Source organism: Oenanthe melanoleuca, chromosome 7 (assembly GCF_029582105.1).
Source record: "Oenanthe melanoleuca isolate GR-GAL-2019-014 chromosome 7, OMel1.0, whole genome shotgun sequence".
In the NCBI taxonomy this organism is placed as follows: domain Eukaryota; kingdom Metazoa; phylum Chordata; class Aves; order Passeriformes; family Muscicapidae; genus Oenanthe; species Oenanthe melanoleuca.
Window position 1 is genome coordinate 2,550,846 of NC_079341.1, and position 19,841 is coordinate 2,570,686.

A 19,841-nucleotide genomic window follows, 5' to 3' on the forward strand; every position below is an offset into this window, starting at 1 on the left:
CCTCAGTTACAGGTTACAAACCAAACTAATGAATTGACAGGTAGTCTCCAATGCCTACGGAAAAACAGACTCACTAAGGCAACACCCAATAATCCACCAGTGTGCTACAGCACCAGGCTTCACAGATTGTTAGGGCATTGCTCCCAAATTTAGGAATTGCACAAGTGCAACAGGCCATTTCAAGCATCTCAGCCAAAATAGAATTGATTCTAATTCAACAGCGGATGCTTTAAGAAACTACAAACTGAAATAAACTCAATAAAAGAAGTAGTCTTTCAAAACCACATGGTGTTAGATATGGGAACAGCCAAATGGGAGGAGTTTGTATTCTAATTTATAGCAGTTGTTGCACATATATAGATCAGTCAGGGCAAAAGGTAACCGCTGGCTAGTTGAGCAGACAATCCTATAGAGCACGCCCAGGAAGCAGGGGTGGAAAGTTCAAGCCCGAGGAAGACTTATGAGCCTTCATCCAAAACGAGCAGCAGGAGGCTGACAACCACCTCGTGCAGAAACCATGCATGTGTTACAAGGGCTCACACAGTCATGTCATTAGAAAATATGCTGCAATATGAAAGATAGCAAAAAATAATTTGGACATTGAGTAAAAAATGATAAAAGCCAGTACTGTGCAAAGAGTGGACAAGCGATTCTGTTGTAGAGCAATGCCCCTCACTCCAGGTATCAAATAAGGAAATACCTGCCCCATAGGCCTTATACTATAGAGTACTACTGGTTTCGTGCCTAGTTTTTGGGCATCAGAATGCAGTGGATTTCAGCATCATCCCGCCCAGGAAAGAATTTGGTCCAAGCCTGCATCCCTATTTCAGACTGTACAGGAACACTGTGGACTTCTTCCCACTCTACCTGGAACTGTGCAACAGAGCAGAAGTTCAGCTATTACAGCTCTGCATGGGAGAGACTTTAATTCATCTAGGAAGTGTTTCCAAAGGCCTTGTGTGTAATCCTTGCTTGGTATCTTTAGTCATAATTTGTATCCCAGGAACAATGGAATTCATTTGGCTTTTCCAAAATGTGTTTGCAGATGTTTGTCTTTGGAAATGGAGAAGATATTATTGGAAGATTTATTTATCGCAATGCTCGAAGTTCCCTGTTTATGGTTCTCCACTGCCGTGCTAAGCAGGCACCCAGAACACAAGGAAACATGACAGTGCCTCTGTACAATCTAGTTGTACTGGGAAACTCAGCTGCTGATTGTGTTCTGGTTCTCCTGCCAATCCCACCCATAAAAGAAATTATTTCAGGACTAACAGCTTCTGCCACACCAAGTGTTGCCAGCAGTTGCTCCAGGTGCTCCTGCATCCAGCCCCTGTAGGAAGGAGCACAGCCCCCAGGGGACATGGGCTTTGGCTCCCTCTGGCACAGAAGCCCCCGGGGCACAGGTCTCTGGGGCAGGAGCCGGGCACCAGCGCTGCCAGGGCTCGGGGGGTGGCAGGTCTGCTTGGGCAGGGACTCTGCCACACCTGCTGATTTCAGTGCTCGCAGGGCCCAGGGGTCAGAGCAGCATTCCTGCCCTGGCCCACACGTTCCTTGTCTGTGTCACAGCCGCGGGTTTAGGACGGCCACCAGCCGGGACGTGTCCCAAGGAGGCCGAGCCAGCTTCTGTGCAAGGCCCCGCGCCCTTCCCGCTGCGGCTGCGTCGGAGCCCTGGGGGCTCCTTCTGCTGCCCTGAGCCCGCAGAGCAGGGCAGCGTTTGCTGATGGTTGGAGCTGTTCCTAAAGATCCTCTCGGGCTGTCTTAGACACTTGGGGTGAGGGATTCCTTCCAGCCTGGGCCACTTTGGGGGGGCTGGGGGCACCCCAGGGCCGGTGGCAGTGTGTGCAAGGGCCGTTAGTGGAACCGTTCAGCATGGTCACCATGGTATGGAACAGGACACGGTGTCCAATGACTGTTGGTGATGTGTGGTGATATAAGAGCCGGCGGTGACACGGCCACGGCACAGTGCTCGGAGCACGCGACGGGACAGGACGGGACAGAGCGGTGCCGTGAGGAGCCCCCGCACAGCGCACTCCTTCCTGTCTGACCCGGAGCTTTTCTGAGTTACTCCTACAGCTGACTTCGCAGCCAGACTGCAGGACTGTTTGCCACACAGCTTTCCCAAGGCATCTCTGTTCAAGGTGCACTCAAGGCCAGACTCTGCCATGGCGGGCAGATGTCTCAACCTCTCTAAAGTGTTCAGCAGAAAAAGAAGGAGAGGATCGAGAGTGGACCCAGCTCAAGAGCCTGAAGAGCTGGAGCAGTTCCAGCCAGTGCAGGATGGTGAGTGGCAGAACTGGGCCAAAGGGCTGATGGCTGCTGCCAGCTTGGCCCTCTCCCATGCCATCCCGTCCCCTTGGGGATATGCCCAGGCACAGGACAGAAGAGGGGCCAGGCACACCCCGTGCTCCATCCCCTGGGGCATCCCTGCCTGGGGAGCGCAGGGCTGGGCTCTGTTCTCCGGCCTCTCCTGCAGCCCCTCAGCCCTGGCTGCGCTCGCTCTTTGCCAGGTGCAGCCATGGACCGCACACAAGAGCAGGACCCCACCCGTGGCCGCTTCCGCAGAGCACTGAAGGTACCTGCAGCCATCCCCACCTGGGCTGGGCCTGCTGCCACTGCTCAGCCCAGCACAGCGCTTGGAGCACTCCATGGGACTTCCCTCTCGTCCCTGACCTATGTTCTCCTGCAGATGTTCTGGAAGTTGGTGCCCCTTCGACGTAGAAAGGCCAGGAGCGGAACAGAGGGCACAGCTGAGCCTGACTCCAGGCTGACCGAGCTCCAGGCAGAGCCTGATGTCAGCCCAGATTTGCCAGAGTCTTTGAGGCCAGCACAGCGCAGCAGGAATGGAAGCAGTTCTCGAGGGAAGCTTGGACAGCCCTCCAAGTCTTCGCCATGCCTCCCCCAGGTGCCAGCCATGGTGAAAAGCATTCACCAGAGAGTGACATCCCAGGGCACTTTAGATGCCAGGCTGCGCACTGACATTCTGAGGCTGGCTGGAGAACACCCTGCTGACGTGGTGCTGACCCTCCTGCGCTGTGCCCCAGCGTGTGACAGGTACGGGGCCCACGGGCCTTGAGAGCTCAGGGCTCAGCAGCCTTTAGGGCCCATCGCCCTGTACAGCCTGTCCTGTGGGGTCTGCAGGAAAGGTGGAGAGCTCCAGGACCCTCAGGCCCCTCTGTTTCCTGAGCCTGCTGCCACTGCCAGGCTCCCTCCCTGCCTCTCAGGGCACTGGGGCTCTGTCACAGCTGCACAGGACATGGTACTGTGACTGAGACCCCCCTGACACCGAGCTCTGATCCCACAGAGCTGCTGCAATGATTTGGAGAGCCATAGGCACATCGGGACCTACAGTGGAGAAGGTGCTGCCAACTCTGCTCTGTGTGATGGAGGACTGGCCTCTGCACAGCATGTACACCTCGGATGGGGATGACACCGATGTTTTTGTACTGGCTGTGAGTTTCTGGAACTGGCCCTTGCTCCCCCCCAGGTCACCTCTCCAGCAGCTCTCCATCCTCTCTGTGCCTCGGGCGCTGGGCTGAAACCTGGGCTAGGGACAGGCTCAGGGGGCACCAGGCCCGCTGCTCCTCCTGCCTCTCCCCTCGGGCCCTGCCCCATGGGCACCTCGGCACTGAGCGCTGCCTCGGGCTGCTTCTTTCACAGGCAACTCTGGTGCTCTGGGTGATGGTCCAGCTGCCAAAGGGCCAGAAGGCCATGAGGATGCATGCTTCCGAACCTTTATTTACGGCTCTGCTCATGCAAGATTTCATCACCTCACAGCCGATGCCAAAGGAAGTTGATAAATTCTGGAGAGGGTGCCAGGAGCAACACTGCCTTCCCAGCAAGCCCAACAGGTCCCAGTCCTCCAGTCCTTCCCATGCCCTGGTGGCCTGCACCAGTGCTGCAGTGTGACCTGGACTTTGCTCTGCACACAGGTTAGCAGTGCAGACCATGAAGGCTCTGCTGACAACCAGCACTAAGCCGTGGGACGGCTGGCCAGGTGAGACCCGCATTTCCCCTCTGTCCCCGACATTTGTGCTCTGTGCCGGCCCCGGCCCTTCCCTCCCGCCGCTCTCTGCAGCTGGCAGAGGACAGGAGCCGAGCGGCCGAGCACCTGCGCCAGGCCCTGCGGTACCTGCGGAGCCCACAGGAGCCCCTGCGAGAGGCGGCCGTCAGGTTCACGGCTGAGCCCGGGCTCCCTCCCCGCCCCGCCGCAGCTCGGCCCCAGCCCCGCCTGCTGCCCCGGCAGCTTCTGCCATCCGGGCCCGGCGCCGTGGAGCCCCGGCTGCCCTCGGCGCTGCTGCCGCCCTCTCGCAGCCGTGCCCTTGGGCGGCAGCGTGCGGCAAGGGCCCGGGCTGAGCCCTGCCGGGCCACGAGGGCCAGTGGCCACAGGGCTGGCAGCGCCGCTGGCAGGGAGCTGTGCCGCTGGGCAGAGCCGTGACAGGGTCTGTGTTCCCAGGGATGGCCGGGCGGAGCTTGAGGGAGGAGAAGGAAGAACTGCAGGTGCTCAGAGAGGGTGAGTGAGGGCAGCGGGCTGTGAGCGGGGCTGGCAGGAGGAGCTGCAATCCCTGCCCCGGCTGCGGAGGGGTTTTGCTTCTTGAGTGAACGGGGTGCGGCATGGGCAGAGCAGAGAGAGATTTCCGGGATGCGGGCGGGGGGGATTCGTGGCCAGCAACTTGATCCCGTTGGTCCCTTCACTGTCTTGGCCATGGCAATAACTGGGAGAGATGCCCCTGGAATGAAGATCTCCTTGGAGATCCAGGCTCTGACCGTGGCTTTGTTCCTCTCTCTTGCAACCTTTTAAGCCCTGAGGAAGACAACAGCCCTTCCCATGCAAGCACAGTAGATCAACTTGTATTCAACCAAAGAGCTGCAGAACTATGTTCAATTGATGGCCCTGACAAAGCTGTGTCCCTTTAAGACCTCCTGGTGCCACGGAAGAGGAAACCACCTGGAGACCAGAGACCAGCTGGAGCTCCAGGCAGAGCTGATGATTGTCACAGCTCTTGTGGCTTCAGCCCCCTCCTTGCCTGCTCTCTCCCTCCAGCCTTCAGACCCTGCCCATCCCCTTTTTTCCTCCCCAGCTCATCCCTTTGCTTTGCTTCACATCAATAAACAGTTTGGCTTCTTCACTTTGCCTGCATCTCTGTGGAGCTAAAGCAGCACAAATCCAGAGCCCTGGGACTCACAGGCCCCTCCTGCCGTTCTCTTCTGCGCCGTGTTTTGTGCAGAGACGCAGAGGAACGAGGGCAGATCAGGCTGGAAAGGTCTCTGTGCTGAAGCTCCAGTTCCACAACACTGTGGAGTCCAAGGTCTTGCTGAGCACCCTGAAGCCCCTGGGTTTTAGAAGAGCCAACCTGAGTATGCTCTGAACGCAGCTGGGAGGGATTCCATGGCAAGCACTCATGGAGGGCAAAGGAGCTTGGAATGCTGGAAGGGTTCAGGAATCGCTTCCTGAAAGCACAGCAATGCTCCATCCCTGCACAGGGTCAGGAAGAGGGCAGAACCAGAGAGCACCAGGGCTTCACAGAGAGCTTTGGGTGTTCCAGAGAGCAAATGAAGCAGCAGCACAGTGCCCGAGACTCGGGCGCGTGACCGTGCCAGTGTCCGGAGCGCTGCCAGGCAGTGCCGGGATCCTGGGTGCGGATCTGGTCCCCACAAGTGAGGAATGGCAGCCCCTGCCTCAGAGCCAGTCAGAAAGCCAAGCAAGTGGATCAGAGGGAGGGCACCCTTCCAGTCTCTTGCGCATGGCTGCAAAACAGCCCCTGCTTCTTCTTCCTCCGCCTGTGCTTGGGGTGTGCTGGTGGCAGAGCCAGCCAGGTTGTGCTCTGTGTGCCAAAGCCTGTTCAGAGCGAGCATGAAAAGTGCTGCGTGCCCAGCGCAGAGTCCTGGAAGGTGCTGGCAAGAGCATCCTGTGGGAGCAGGGCCTGGTCTCTGGCTGGGAACAGCCTGGTTTTGCTGCTGTGACCGCAGGCAGGAGTGTAGGCAGGTGAAGAGGCAGCGGGCAGCTTGTGTTTGCAGAGGGCCTGGGGCTGCACATCTGAACCTGCACCTGGAAACACACCTGGGGAAACACAAGCTGGAGCTGGAGTGCCTGTTCTGGAAGCAGTTTGTGCAGGCAGGGCAAGCAGGCAGGGTTGCAGGTTTCCTGCTGCTATTGGGGTTTCTAGTTTGTTTGTTGTGTTTCTGTTGGTTGGTGAGTGTGGGCTTTTTTCTCCCACATTATCAGGTTCCACAGGGATTCTTTCTTATTCCGAATGAGGCAGATAGATGGGACTTCTAGTTGCTTAGAAAATGCCATTTATTTTTTTATCTTCTACAGAAAACGTGAGTTCTTGTAACAGGTATTGAAAGCGTGAGCAGAAGTCACAAGAGCTATAGCTACAAGATCTTTTAAGGACATATTAACCAATAAAACACTGCCAACAAGGAGATTTATGTTAATATTCCAATACTAAGAAATTTCATGTCATTCTTATGCAACCCTGTTCTAACACATTGTGCTGGTTCCATATGGAAGCGAGGACGGGTGGAGCTGCCTGGGCGAACAGGAGGGCTGTCCCGTCTCCGGGGACTTCCCCTGTGAGCTGTGGGGACCAATCAGAGAACTGATTTAGCAGTGGACAGCTTAGGAAACCACTTTAAAAGTTATTTCGCTTTCACAAATCACATTGGATTAAGTTAACTAACTCTCGTATGGCTTCTGGCCTCTGGAGGTGCGGTGGTCTCTGGACGGGGCCCCGGCCCGGCTCCAGGCTTGGCCTCGGGCCTGGCCCGGCACCCCAGCCCGGTACTGGCTCTGTGGGGGGCCCGGCCCAGCACTGGCTCTGCGGGGAGCCCCTGGCCTGGCCCAGCACTGGCTCTGTGGGGGGCCTGGCCCAGCACTGGCTCTGTGGGGGGCCTGGCCCAGCACTGGCTCTGTGGGGGGCCTGGCCCGGCACTGGCTCTGCGGGGAGCCCCTGGCCCGGCACTGGCTCTGCGGGGAGCCCCTGGCCTGGCCCCGGCTTGGCACGGCAGGGCCGTGGCTCAGCCTCAGCCCTGGCCTGGGGGCCCCCGGCTCCGCATGGGCCCTGGCCGCATGGCTCCAGCACAGCCCTGGCACGGCCCCAGCCCCTGCCCTGGCCCTGGTGGCCCCCAGCTCCTCTGGGCTCTTTGCTCGGCTCGGCTCGGCTCCCCTCTCCACATGGCGTTGCCGAGCGGGGGGATGAGGGAGCCACCAAAGGCTTTCCCTTCCCTCCCCTCTCTGTTCTGAGAGAAGAGGCCTCCAGCTGCCCATGTGGCTTCTTCACGATCTGGATGCAATTTTAACTCTTTTTAATGCCTGGATAAGATTCTCCATCTCGTGAGCTCCCCTGAATGAGAAGAAATAAAGCATGGAGTCTACGGAAGTCAGCGGAATGAAGATAAAGTTTCTGCTGGGAAGAGATTGAAAAGATGCAACTGATAAGTAGCTGAAAACCTTTTGTTGTGGGCCTATAAGGGGACTGTGACTACACTGAAATTCCTTTAAACTATGCAATATTCTTGAGGAGGTTTTGGTGCTTGAGGAGAAGACTTTTTGCCTTGGGGAAATGGAGCTCTCTGTTTTGGGAGTGGAATATTGACAGAGACATTTGACAGAGAAGGAGATGAACAAAATTTTGTTTTTCAGCAGCCTGCCTTTAAAAGTAGTACCCCATGTGTGCATCATAACCCATAGGACAGCTCTGGAAGGACTGTGTAAATGAGAGGAGAGTCATGATCTGCAATGTTTTCCCGGGCAGATGTGGATTGTGAAGGTGAACTCACCACCTAAGCCATAACAAAAAAAGGGACTTTTCTCCCTTAAGTAAACTGAAATGATTATTTGGGTGGATAACTGACTGAAGTGTTTTCTGTATGTTGTTGTTAAGAAATGTGGAATGAAGGGAGGGGGAGGAGGAAATAATCTAGAAAACTTATTCTGAGTTCTTTTTGTGTTATTAATAAATTTCTTCTTGTACCCTTTTACGTTTTGGCCTCCTTTCTCTCTACTCCTAAATCCTATCTCTAAAAGAAATTAAATGTATGAAAATCGGCAAACCCAAGTCTACACCGTGACACACATGGATCTATTCTTAAGGCTAGTTTGTCACCTTTATACCTGCTTTATTCTTTCTATTTCTTAAACTTTCTTAACTAAACATTTTTTCTACTTAACACATCTCTGCTTTAAGCTTTACATCTATATTCTTACTTCTAGCACCTAAGCTTGGAATCTTCTCCCAGGGCCTCTGTTCAAATCCTGTGTTCTTTTCCAGGTTTTGATTCCAGGCCCAGTGTTCTGAGAACTTCTTGCATTCTGAACTCCAACAGGTGGGGTTTGGGGTTTTTGTTGGTTATGGTTTTTACATGATTGAAAACTGCAGTTAGTACAAGTGTATGTGACTGAGTAGAACCCTCCAAAAAGGATGCATCTGTCCAGACCCCTTCCTGTGTGGAGTGTTTGAGCTTATCAGCAGTTCCAGGGGATGTTGCAGAAGAAGCCTGCCTGCGGTGTGAGCAGCTGGATTATCTCCTTTTAATGGTTGCCGAGCTTGGGGAGCAAGTTGAAAGACTAAGGAGTAATAGGGGAAGTGAAAGGGAAACAGATTGGTGGAGTTCTGCCCTTCCATCCTTGAGGGAGGCCCACCAGGAGTCAGAGGACTCCCGTGCCCCCACTGTCAGGGAACAGGACACCTGGAGGGTGAAGGGGAGTGGAAATGGATCCCTACTCGGGGAGATCATAATAAAAATTCCTCCTGGCCCCCATCACCTAGCCAGGTGCCACTCCAGAATAGGTATAAAGCCCTGAATTTAGAGAGCCTGCCAGACGGTGTAGAAGAAAATTATCTGCCCAGTGGGCCCAATTACAGTGCACCTGTTAGACAGGTCACCACCTCTGACCCCAAAAAGAAGAGAAGGGTAGTGGTAGTGGGTGACTTCCTTCTGAGGGGAACAGAGGGCCCCATATGTCAACCAGACCCATCCCACAGGGAGCTGTGCTGCCTCCCTGGGGCCCAGGTGTGGGATATCACTGAGAGGCTTCCTGGGCTGATTATTACCTCAGCCCATAAAAGGACGGAGTTGTGCTCTCAGGATTCCATGCATATCTGCATCACCAACACGTGGTCATGGAATTGGGCACAATATACACTCATAGGATGATTATGTTCCAACTTGATCGGTTAATATTCCTGATGGCCTGGAATATCCCAAGAATGAAATTCAATTCTCTAAAGCCCATCCTCCATGGGATCTGTTTCATGTACTAAATGCACGACCAGTACGATTTATTCTTGGGCTTGCACAAGATTTGGCTGTTGGAAACAAGATTTCTTGGGTGGGATTCCTGGTGGGCTCAGTTACTCTATCTCTACATGCTGATGGTCTTCTCACCTATGTGTCACAGAAGAAGGAGACTATCTTGCACTAGGTTATAGTCTCCCATTTTAATTTGCATAGTGCAAAAATCCTGATAGGAATCACACGGAAATGAATGCACACACTGCTCGTTAGAAAGGTCAAAGATGTGCATGGTCACTGTAGGAATCTCCTCTACAAGAGGTTTGTGAGTTTCCAATTTACAAGCCATAGGGATGTTACTTTGAGGTGGGACAACAAAGGCAGGCATGGAGTCAGGTTTTCCTCAATCTTCAACTGCTCGTTATTAATCCTTAAAATGGCATAAAGTGATTTTACCTTTTCAACTCCTTTTAGCCCACTAGTTCCTGAATATTTTTGAGTGTTCCCTCCACCAGGATCTTGCAGGCCAAGGCGATCTTGCTGTCATCTACTACAGTCATCTACTGTGGCTTGCATTCCAGTTAGAAGTATCAGGAAGATGATGACCATGTGAAACACATCTTGGTTTATCCTGCTCTTTCTGAGGTCTGCTTTTGGACTCCACTTGCCTTTTGCAGAAATCTTTTGATTCTGGAATAAGGTATCCAAGAGGTTAACGCTTTAAGCTTTAAAGGCTGTATAAGTGGTTAAAAGTACTAAATGGAGTTCTTTCCATTTTGGCAAAAGACACTTTCCCTCAGGGATTTCACGTATATCTGGTCTCCAGTCTGGATTTGTGGAGAGGAGCACCCTCTTGCTCACGTGCTGGAAATCTGTTGATTACCTTGCTGCAGCTGTTGTGTTAGTTGGACAACACAGTCCTGGAGATACCCAAACCCAACTTGTACAGTATCTTCCCCTTCATAGTTATGCTTATCTGGTATTCTATGCAGTATTTTAAAGGCATCAAGCTTTTCTTCTGTTCTTGGACATACTCAAATCCATAATAAAGCCAAAGTTAGGGCCAGGGGCCAAGGTGTGTTGGCCTCTTGTCCAGTTTGGACTGCTTCTTGTTGTATTGGATAAATCATCTTTTCCACCTGGCTGCTGGCCTGGGGTCAATACAGAATTATCAGGGGTGAGGGTGGTCCCCGACAATACTTTTTAGGGTTTGCAGATATCAGGGCAAAAGTGGCAAAAATAAAAGAAGAGCGGTACAACGACCACGATTTAGCAACCTAAAACACTTTAATAATAATGAAAATAAATGTGGAACAAGGCCCAAAAATCTGAATACAGTGACCAAGGGGATAAGGTCTCTTTAGGAGCCAGTGGTCAAAGACAGAGATACAGGGAGGTTCAGGGTGTAAATATGAGGCAAGAGAGGGGGTGGAGTTGAGGTTATGGTCCAATGGGTATAGGGGAAAGTGGTGCAGAGGTGGAGTAAGGGAAGGTAGGGTCCAATGGGGTAGGCTGGGTGGGACACTGCACCAACTGAGGGCCAATGGGGATACAAGAAAGGAGAACATTCTAGGAACTGAGAGTGGTGATAATTAGCTGGGAAATGAGGGTTAGGAATATGCATGAGGCATTTACATAGGCAGTCTAATAACTCTTTGGAACCTTTTTTGGGGATCACCACAACTTAAACAAATGCCTCCCAAGGTTTAGGGTTGGGATATAATTCTTCCTTGGTGATGGTTGCTTGGCCTGTAATACTGGTCAGGCTGACTCCCACACAGCATGTGTAGTGCCGGTTGATTTGGAGATTGTTGCAAAATTCCAGTGCAATTTTTGCGAAGAAATGCGGTACTCAATGGGAGGAGATGTCTAAAAGCACTCTGAGCCAGGGCATTATATTGTTTAACAAAATGTTGACGACTTCTTTGGCTTTATTTATTTGAGTTGGGAATGCCTCAGGTCATGCTGAGAAGCTATCAGTTAGTACTGAAAGGTATTTATACCCCCCTTTTCTTGGCAATTCAGAAAAGTCATTTTGCCACTGTAGTCCAGGATATTGCCCCTTGTCTATTGTGCCAAGCTCAACACTAGTCCTAGTTTGTGGATTGGTTCTGAGACGTTGTTTCACACCCTTGGGTTACCTGCTTTACACTAGAGTACAGCTTGCATCTTACTATTATCCTTATCAAATAATTATGTAAGCCATCCCCTTCCCAGCGCATAGGATTATGTCATCTTTAATTAATTTTCATAATGCTCTTTCAGGCATAGCTATCTCTCCCTGAGGTGCTGGAAAAACATTATGATTTTCTTCTGCTCACAAATTCTTTGCTAATTCGTGATCTTTCTGAGTATACAATAGATATCATTGTCATATTGTTCCTCACCTTCTGGAATTACTGCCTGAGTCTCAGCATGGCTTTGTTCAACTACTCTTTTTGCAGCCTGATCAGCCAACCTGTTACCTCTTTTGGGGTCTGTTTCTCCTTACTGATGTTCTTCAGTTTGCATAATTGCAACCTCTTGAGGTAGTAGTACTGCCTCCAGCAATTTTAAGATTTCCTCAGAATGCTTTGTCTGCTTTCCTTGAGCTCTCAATAGTCCTCTTTCTTTCCAAACTCATTCATGGGCATGTATTACTCTGAAGGCATACTTGGAATCTGTTCATCACTTGATGCTTTTCCCTCAGGCTGCTCAGAGGGCACAGGTTAAAGTGATTATCTCTGCCTTCTGAACTGACTCCTAGAGGTAGGGCTTCTATCACCTATTAGCTCAGTGCTAATCGTATATCCTGAATTTGGTTGATCTTACAAAGCCACTCCCATCTGTGTACTGAGATTCTGCTCCTGGTATTAAGGTTTCTTTAAGATCTGGGTGGCTGGAATAAAGTGGACTTAATGGTTTTGATACAGCCATGTTACAAATGTTCCTCATCTCTCTGATGAGTAGCCAGGAATGGCTGTTGGATTAACTAGAGAGGAGTTTAGTTTTGTAATTCCATGTTGTTGCACCAAAACTGCAAGATATTTAAGGAATCCTGAGAGTGAAAGCCAATGACCACCCTTTTGCTCCAGAATTGCTGCCACTGAATGTGAGATAAACACAGTTATTTGCTGACCTAGAGTGAATTTTCAGGCTTCTTGGACATTTGAAACAAGAGCAGCGACTGCTCGCAGACAGTCAGGCCATCCCCAACTGAGCTCACCCACTTGTTTTGAAAAGTGTGCTGCTGCTATCTTGTATGGCCAATTGTTTGAGCCAGTGCTCCTAATGCCATCCCTGGCCTCTCAAGATAGAAAAGCTAAAATGGTTTTGAGGCATCTGGCAGGCCCAGAGCAGGTGCTCTTTTCAATTCCTCCTTCAGATTTGAAAGGCTTTCTTACCTTTGGACGTCCATTCCAGGTCTCTGGGATTGTTTTAGAACAGCTGGTACAGTGGCTTAACCAGCAGCCCACAGTTCACACCTCAGTTAATACAGCCTCCAGTCATTCCCAGAGAGGTTCTCAATTCTTTGGCATTAGTAGGGAGTGGGGTCCAGTGTATGGTTCCTTTGCATTCCTGTCTTAGTCCCTGCTGCCCTTGGGATATTTTGTATGCTGAGTGAATTCTTGTTTGATTATATGAGCAAGATTTCTGGATACCTTCTATCCACTTTGTCCCAAGTAATTTCATAGGTTTACTGTCCATTCCAAACAGTCTTATTTTTTTCTTTCAGTGACTATAAGTAGATCCTCTCTCTATTGGCACACAATTCCTTCTGTGGACGTGTGGGATACTTACTGGACAAAGCCAGGGGAAAAGCAGCTTGAATTTTCTCAGACTGCTCAAAGGAAAACATAAGAGAAAGACAAAAAATTAACAACAAAGCTGGCACCTCCTGTTGTGCATGGAAGAGTCTGTAGAAAACGTAATGTTTTAGTAAAAGCATGTTTACAAGGGGTGTTACTTTCCTTGCACCAATGAAATCAAGTCTATCCTCAGTTGACACAATCTAGTCTATAAAAGTGTGCTTGCTTCTTTAATAAAGGCTTTTGCTTCTGCTTCTTTTCTGCCTCAGAAGAAAGCCATGTTGCTCTATTTTTTCACCGCATCCTAGCTCGACAGCAACATGGACTGGCTTACCCAATGTTCAAGGTCCTTAGCAAACTCTTTTCCAAATATGGCTGGACTATTCTTGAGCCCTTGTGCTCATACAGTCCACATAAATTGAGTTCTTCTTCCAGGCAAATTGTCTATGATAGGCTTAACACCTTTTATGTTTTCCACCTTAAGTGAATATTGTTCAATTCTTATTGGTCGTGTTCCAGGTTTAAGTTTAATGATTTTAGGTTGTTCTGCTTTGGCCTTACCAGGGGCCCCATCCACCCAAAATCTGGGACTAAGGACTTCTGGTGCCAATTCTGTTTTGGACAAATCTGTAATGAGAGCCAGACCTAGAACATTATGAATTCTTTGTCATTGACTTTGATCTGAACTCCACCAGGGCTAAACGTCATTTCAGCCTGAAATTTCTTCAACAAATCCCTTCCTATAAGGGGTTTTGGGGCTGTAGGCATATATAGGAACTGATGTACTCCTGCATTATTTCCCAGTTTATAAGACAGTGGTTTTAAAAAGGATACCTTCTTTTCTTGATTTGTGGCTCCAATAACATTCACAACTTTACCAGGATCAGTTTCTCCCAACTTTACATTTAATACAGAATGTGTTGCACCTGTATTTCCCAAACATTTCATTTTCTGCATCATTTCCCCCAATTGTTTTTACATTTACACTTAATACAGAATGTGTTGCATCCGTACTCCCCAAACATTTAATTTTCCTCATCTTTTCCCCCAGTCCTCTTTTCAGGAGAGGATTTTCTGGGGGGATGTCCTCCAGTCGGCCCTTGCTTTGATTCAGCTCTGCAACCACCTTGGGTTTGAGTTGTGGGCAGTCTCTCCCCCAATGCTCTTCTTTCTTACAACAGGCATACTGAGTGGTGCAGAGTTTAGGGACAGGTCTCTTCCCACTCTGGTCATTTCTTTGTCCTGAGGTGGAGCCTTTGGGTGGCTCCCCTCTAAGGGCTGCAATAGGAGCGTTACTCATTCCTTCCTTCAGTTGCTTATGCTCTACCTGATTACAATTTCTATGAACTCACTATGCTTCTTCTTCCCTTTTTCTATATTTGGTTTTCCCTTATTAATTTTTAATTTCTGCCTAATGTCATTAGAGGATTGGCCCAAGAAAAAGGAAATAAGCTGGTTTTTGCCATAATCATCTAATGGGTCTAGAGCAGTGTATTTACACATGGCTTCCCATAATTAGTTCCAAAATTCAGTCGGTGTTTCAAGAGGCCCTTTTTTCACTTCCTATAGCACACTCCAAATTACAGCCTTAGGGATACCATTTTCCAAAACTAACCCATTCCCAATACCTCAGCAGGAGTTGATAGTGACCAGAATTATGACAGTCCCAGGGAGGTTTTGGGAGAGGCCATGTTTCTTCTGTATTTTCTCCTGCTCACAGCCTGGTTCTTCCATAATTCCGTGCAGTTTTTAATACCAGCTCTTCTCCTGGGTCTCTTAAAGCATCTGGCTTTACATCTGGCATCTATATCCTCCCAGTCTGGGTCCAGGCCTTTAACAAATGCCCTGAATCTTTTGCCTACTCCTGATGGATCATGCCAGTATTGACTAGCCACAGATTTCCAGGTTTCTAAATCAGCTAATGAGAGGGGTACCTTGATTTTTATAAGACTCAGAGGTGCTGTTGCCTCCTGTCCTGGTTTGGAGGACAGGTATCTGCCATAAAAGGCAGAAGCTTCTCTTTGAAATGGAGAATGTAAACTCCCTCCCTCCAAATTATTATAATTTTGAAATTATGTGGCTCTCAGGCAAAGATTTAGGAATTAGGAATAACAGTTATTTACTAGGAAAATTAAAACAGAAATACAGTATTACAAAGAACAATCCAAAAACACTGACAGAGTCAGAATACAGCCTGACACCGTGTCAGTCAGGGTGTTGGCAGCAGTCCCATTAAACAGGATAAGGGTCACTGTCCCACCCAGCTTTAACAGATGGTGATAGAACACACATTTCTGGTCACATCCTGCATTGCAACCCAAGACACCTCCCATAACCATACTTGAATGGCCATCTCCCAAAAAGATGGTGATCTTCCTCCCAGCCCTTGCAAACGAGTCCAAGGGGGGACACTGAATGGTGACAATACCACGAGTTCCTTTCTGCCTTTGGTTCTGTACTGCAAGTTCTTCCTCTTTCAAGTTCTGGAGAGGAAGGGAGGCTCAAAGGCAATTTTCTCAGCAGTATTTACCAGGGATTTCAAATGCCTTCCCTGTCCTTCCTCTTCCCATGACTCAAAAGGAGCAACCAAAATCCTCCATTCCTTCCTCATTCTCTTTTCATTTTAAATACCTTTATCCTATTGAACATGCAGAACAACACCAAAGTTCTCCCTTCCTTCTGTTTTGCAATCTTTTTCCAAAGCAAACACAAAAGAAACCCTTGGGGCCAAATTAAAACCACATTTCTGCTGCAATTCAGGCTGGTCCTTTGGATCAAAAATACATATTCAGGTATACAGCCTTACCTCATTTTCCTCCTCTTCCCAAAAATAGCAGTATCTGCAACAAGGTATTATTATAACTCAGGGTCCAGTTTATTGGCTTCTTATCCTTGTCTTCAATTTTATAAAGGGTCCACTATTTATCACAATATTCAGTGAGGATTTTCTTAGTCTCTGTGCTCCCTGGTGCCCTTCTTATCTTTTTCCATTGTTTCAAAATGCATCCCAGGGGCTCGGATCTATTGCCCTGCTGGCTGACATGCACATCCTCTATTCATCTCCTCTTACACCCTATTGATTTTTGATGATACTTAAGTTTTCACACTGGACGTTACACATTATTGTTTTCTCTCTCCTCCTTTGTCCTGTTACTTTTACACCACACTTGGTACACATAGGGCATCTTTGGGCTGCCCTGCACCAATATTCTCTCCTGCAACTGCAGCAATGTATAGAAACAAAAAGACTACAATCCCTATGCCCCTTATACAATAACCAAAGTATGGGAGGGTTACAAGGAGGATAGGGCATCAGTCACTTTGCTTTCCCTGCCACTCCTGCCATGGGAAGTGGAAATGCAGGTACAGCTACTGCACTTGCCTCCTGTCAGATGACAAGTCTCATTGGTGTCAGTCTCTCTGTTCTTTCTCACCACAGGCTTCATCCTTCACCAGCCAAGCCCCTCATGGCAACAATGGAAATGTGGTTCCACACATTCACACTCTTTCATACAACACAAAAGGGTACTTAGCTGCTTTCCCACAACCTAGAAAATTGTCTGAGCACTTAAGGTTGTCCTGGAACCCAAAAGATGCCATCCTATTGCTGGACAAAATTCCCAGCTAGGCTGCCAGTGACCTATGTCCTCCAGAACTTGCTCCTAAGTTCTCTAGATGCTTAATCAATTTTAATTTCATATCTGCAAGATCAAAGAATGCTCTTTTCTTCTGAGACTGGTCTCCACTTCTTGCATTCCTTGAGATGAACCTTGGAAAACACACTCAATTTTCTGACTCTTTCTACTCCAATTTCTAGGATTCCATACCCAAAGGAAAAGGTAACACAGGTTTGAGCACATTCCCATCCTTACTTTAACAAAGGCAAGGAATAAACGATGTTGCAGTGAAAGACTTAACACAGGCACACACACAAACTATAATACCAGACTTAATAAAACCACTAAACCAGCTCCCAGCCCAAATTGCTGTCAGCATACCACTCTCAACCTCTGGGACTCTAACCCACCAAGGGACTCTGGCCCCTGACCCAGGACCGTGTAGGTGTGACTCCAAACCACCTTTGCAAGTGACCCATGAGACTTTAACCCACACTGTGTGAAAGAGATGTGTAGGTGGGGGCCCCTGTGTATGATAAGGAGTAAGTATTGCTTTATACCATAGATAACAAAGCAAGAGAGAACAAATGTGAACGGTTATTGACAAAGCTCTTTTCCATATAATATATCTCAGGTCCTTGTCTGTTCCTGCATGGATCCTGGGTCTGTGAAGGCATTAGGTGCTTTCCTATGGAATGTTCAGACTGGAAAAGGCAGAGAAAGGAGGGTGCCCACAAGGAGCTGCCTCCCAAGTGGCCTAGGCCCCTTTGAAGGATGGTGGGGAAAGACCAGACCTCTGGAAATCAGTCCTGGGAGATGTTTGTCCTCCTGGCTCATTGTCTTGGTTACTTTTACCCCTGCCAGGGAGATGTCCCATGTCTCCCTACCCTTGTGTTCCCGGATCTTTTGTTACCTGCTCCAGCTTCTCAGCAAACAGGAACCACGCTGGGACCTGCCTTTCCTGGCATTCCTTGTGGAGGTGAGCCTGATGGCCAGCGCTGCCTCCCTGAGCTGCCTCCCAGCTCTCTGTCCTCTCGTAGCCACAGCTGCCTGGGACGGTGCCCGTGCCCTGTGCTGCTGTCTGGGCCCAGCCCTGTGCAGTTCTGGGCTCCTGTGTGTCCCCTGTCACTGCCCTGTGCCTTTCAGGTCCTCAAGTACCAGGACTTGAGTGAACGCACTGGTAAACGCCTCCTACAAATCCTGGAACTGCACCTGCAGAACGAGCGCAGGGACAGGCGATGCCGGGCGCTCAGGGCCCTTCTCGAGCTCAGTGACAATCCCTGGATGGTGAGAAGGGGGCAGTGGCTGAAGCTGTGCTGGGGACAGCAGCCCCTTGGGCTTGGCTGGGCTTCAGGTGCTGGGGCAGGTGCTCCCAGCTCTCCTGCCTCCTGGTTCAGCTGCCCAAGTGCTTTGGGACAGGCCTTTGGCCTCCAAGGCCTGAGGCAGCAGGGTGGGGTTTCACAGACTTGTGTTCCACACAGGCAAGATGAATGTGCAGCCTGATTGAAAGTCTTGTGGAGCTCCTGTGGGACACAGATGGAGAGACAGTTGGGATGACAATCATGCTACTCAGCTCCTGTCCCAGCCAGGAACCGCCATGGGTGCTCTCCTGCCGGGGTGTTCCTCATTGGATTGCTGAGGGCTCCTCTGGAGCTCCTGTGGGGCTGCAGCGCTGCTGCCGGGCAGGTTGGCCGGGCTGGCGGAGATCCTGAGGGGACGGGGCGCTGGGAGGCCGTGAAGGGATGAGGGGCTGCGGAGGCCCTGATGGGACACGGCAGTGGGAAGGAACGAGAGGGACGTGTGAGGGAGTGGGTTTCAGGAGGCTACAAGGGGACAGGAGGCACCTGAGGGGCTGGTGCCGTGGGAAGCTCTGAGGAATTGAGTGTCAGAGGCCCTAAGTAGCCCCCAAGCAGCCACCTTGTTCGTGACACCTGTTTGCTCCGGCGCTTCCCCAAAGCCTCCCCCAGGCCTGTGGCAGAAGCCTCAGCAGGAGGGTGGGTACACTGCCGAGGTGTCCCTCAGGCTGGCCTGCTGGGGACAAGGAGGGCAAGGCTCCCATGCTAGGGGACAGGCTCTTTGTCAATGCCCAAGGCATGTCACTGTGGTTTGTTCAGATACATTGCCTGCCTTTAGGCAAGCATTTCTTATACCTTCAGAAACCTTGCACTGGCCCCTGATAGTATTACAAAGGATACTTACTTTACTAAAGCTCCTGGTACAAATAGTTGAGTATTCTGAGTACCTCAGCCCGTAAAAGGAGGTAGTTGTGCTTAGATATTCCACGCATATCTGGGTCACCAACACATAGTCATGGAATTGGGCACGATATACCCTCATAGGATGATTATGGTCCTGGCTACCCCTGCAACTTGATTGGTTAATATTCCTGATGGCCTGGAATATCCCAAGAATTAAAATCAATTCTCAAAAGCACATCCTCCATGAGATCTGTTCCCTGTACTAAGCACACGACCAGAACGATTTATTATTGGAGTTACACCAGAGTTAAGCTGTTGGAAACAAGATTTGTGGAGTGGGTATTAGGGGTTGTTTTTTTCTTTTTTCCCCCTCTCCTCTCTGTCTGGAATTTTTTCCCATTGACATGCTCAGATGGCTAGTGATAGGGGGAGGGGGAGGCTCCCTATCCCTTCTTGGAGTTTCTCTTGCAGAGCAGGGGGAAGAGGGGGAAGATCTCCAGATCTGGGGCAGGTAGAGGAGAGGTGTGGGCAGCTGCTCGCTCTCTCGCTCGTTTGGCTCAGAGAAGGACGGCTGCTGGAAAACCTCGTCCTTCCATCCCGATGCCGGGAGCTGCTTTTCCTTGGCTGTGGGACCCCACACTCTCCTGCTGGGACACCCTCCTGCTTCAGCTTGCCACCTCCAAGCATCCTGTTTGAGCACTGGGACCAACACTGCCCCAAGATCCGTAAGCAGCATCTCTCCTCCACCCTTCCCATGCACACAGCTGGCATCACCCCAGCACCCCTCCAGCCATGTGGGATCACCGAACCTCCCCCTGCTCACTGGGAGTTGGCTGGCACTGCCTGCCAGCTGTGATGGTAGCTGCATCACAGGGGAAATGTGTCCACAACCAAAAGAACTGTTACTGGGTTCCTGTTCTGTTTGTTGTTAATTTAGTAGTTGTTGTTCTTTTTTTTGCCTTGTTATATATACATACATATATTTATCAGTAAGAACTGTT

The 19,841-nt window shown here is 50.0% G+C and overlaps 1 protein-coding gene across 1 annotated transcript; it reads left to right on the forward strand.

The window, feature by feature from the left end:
* Nucleotides 1-1,946: 1,946 nt before the first annotated feature.
* LOC130255281 (uncharacterized) lies at nucleotides 1,947-5,126 on the forward strand. Its single transcript, XM_056495762.1, has 8 exons — nucleotides 1,947-2,280; nucleotides 2,508-2,572; nucleotides 2,687-3,051; nucleotides 3,302-3,449; nucleotides 3,658-3,848; nucleotides 3,930-3,994; nucleotides 4,454-4,510; nucleotides 4,800-5,126. The coding sequence occupies exons 1-8, from the start codon at nucleotides 2,163-2,165 to the stop codon at nucleotides 4,838-4,840; spliced, it is 1,050 nt and encodes a 349-aa protein (XP_056351737.1). The 5' UTR covers nucleotides 1,947-2,162; the 3' UTR covers nucleotides 4,841-5,126.
* The last annotated feature ends 14,715 nt before the right edge of the window (nucleotides 5,127-19,841 follow it).

Bases quoted from the DNA above. Each gene is read 5' to 3' on its own strand.
- LOC130255281 (XM_056495762.1), top strand. From the start codon at position 2,163: ATGGCGGGCAGATGTCTCAACCTCTCTAAAGTGTTCAGCAGAAAAAGA. The intron at 2,281-2,507 runs GTGAGTGGCAGA...GCTCTTTGCCAG, and splicing joins GTTCCAGCCAGTGCAGGATG to GTGCAGCCATGGACCGCACA. The intron at 3,995-4,453 runs GTGAGACCCGCA...CTGTGTTCCCAG, and splicing joins GCCGTGGGACGGCTGGCCAG to GGATGGCCGGGCGGAGCTTG.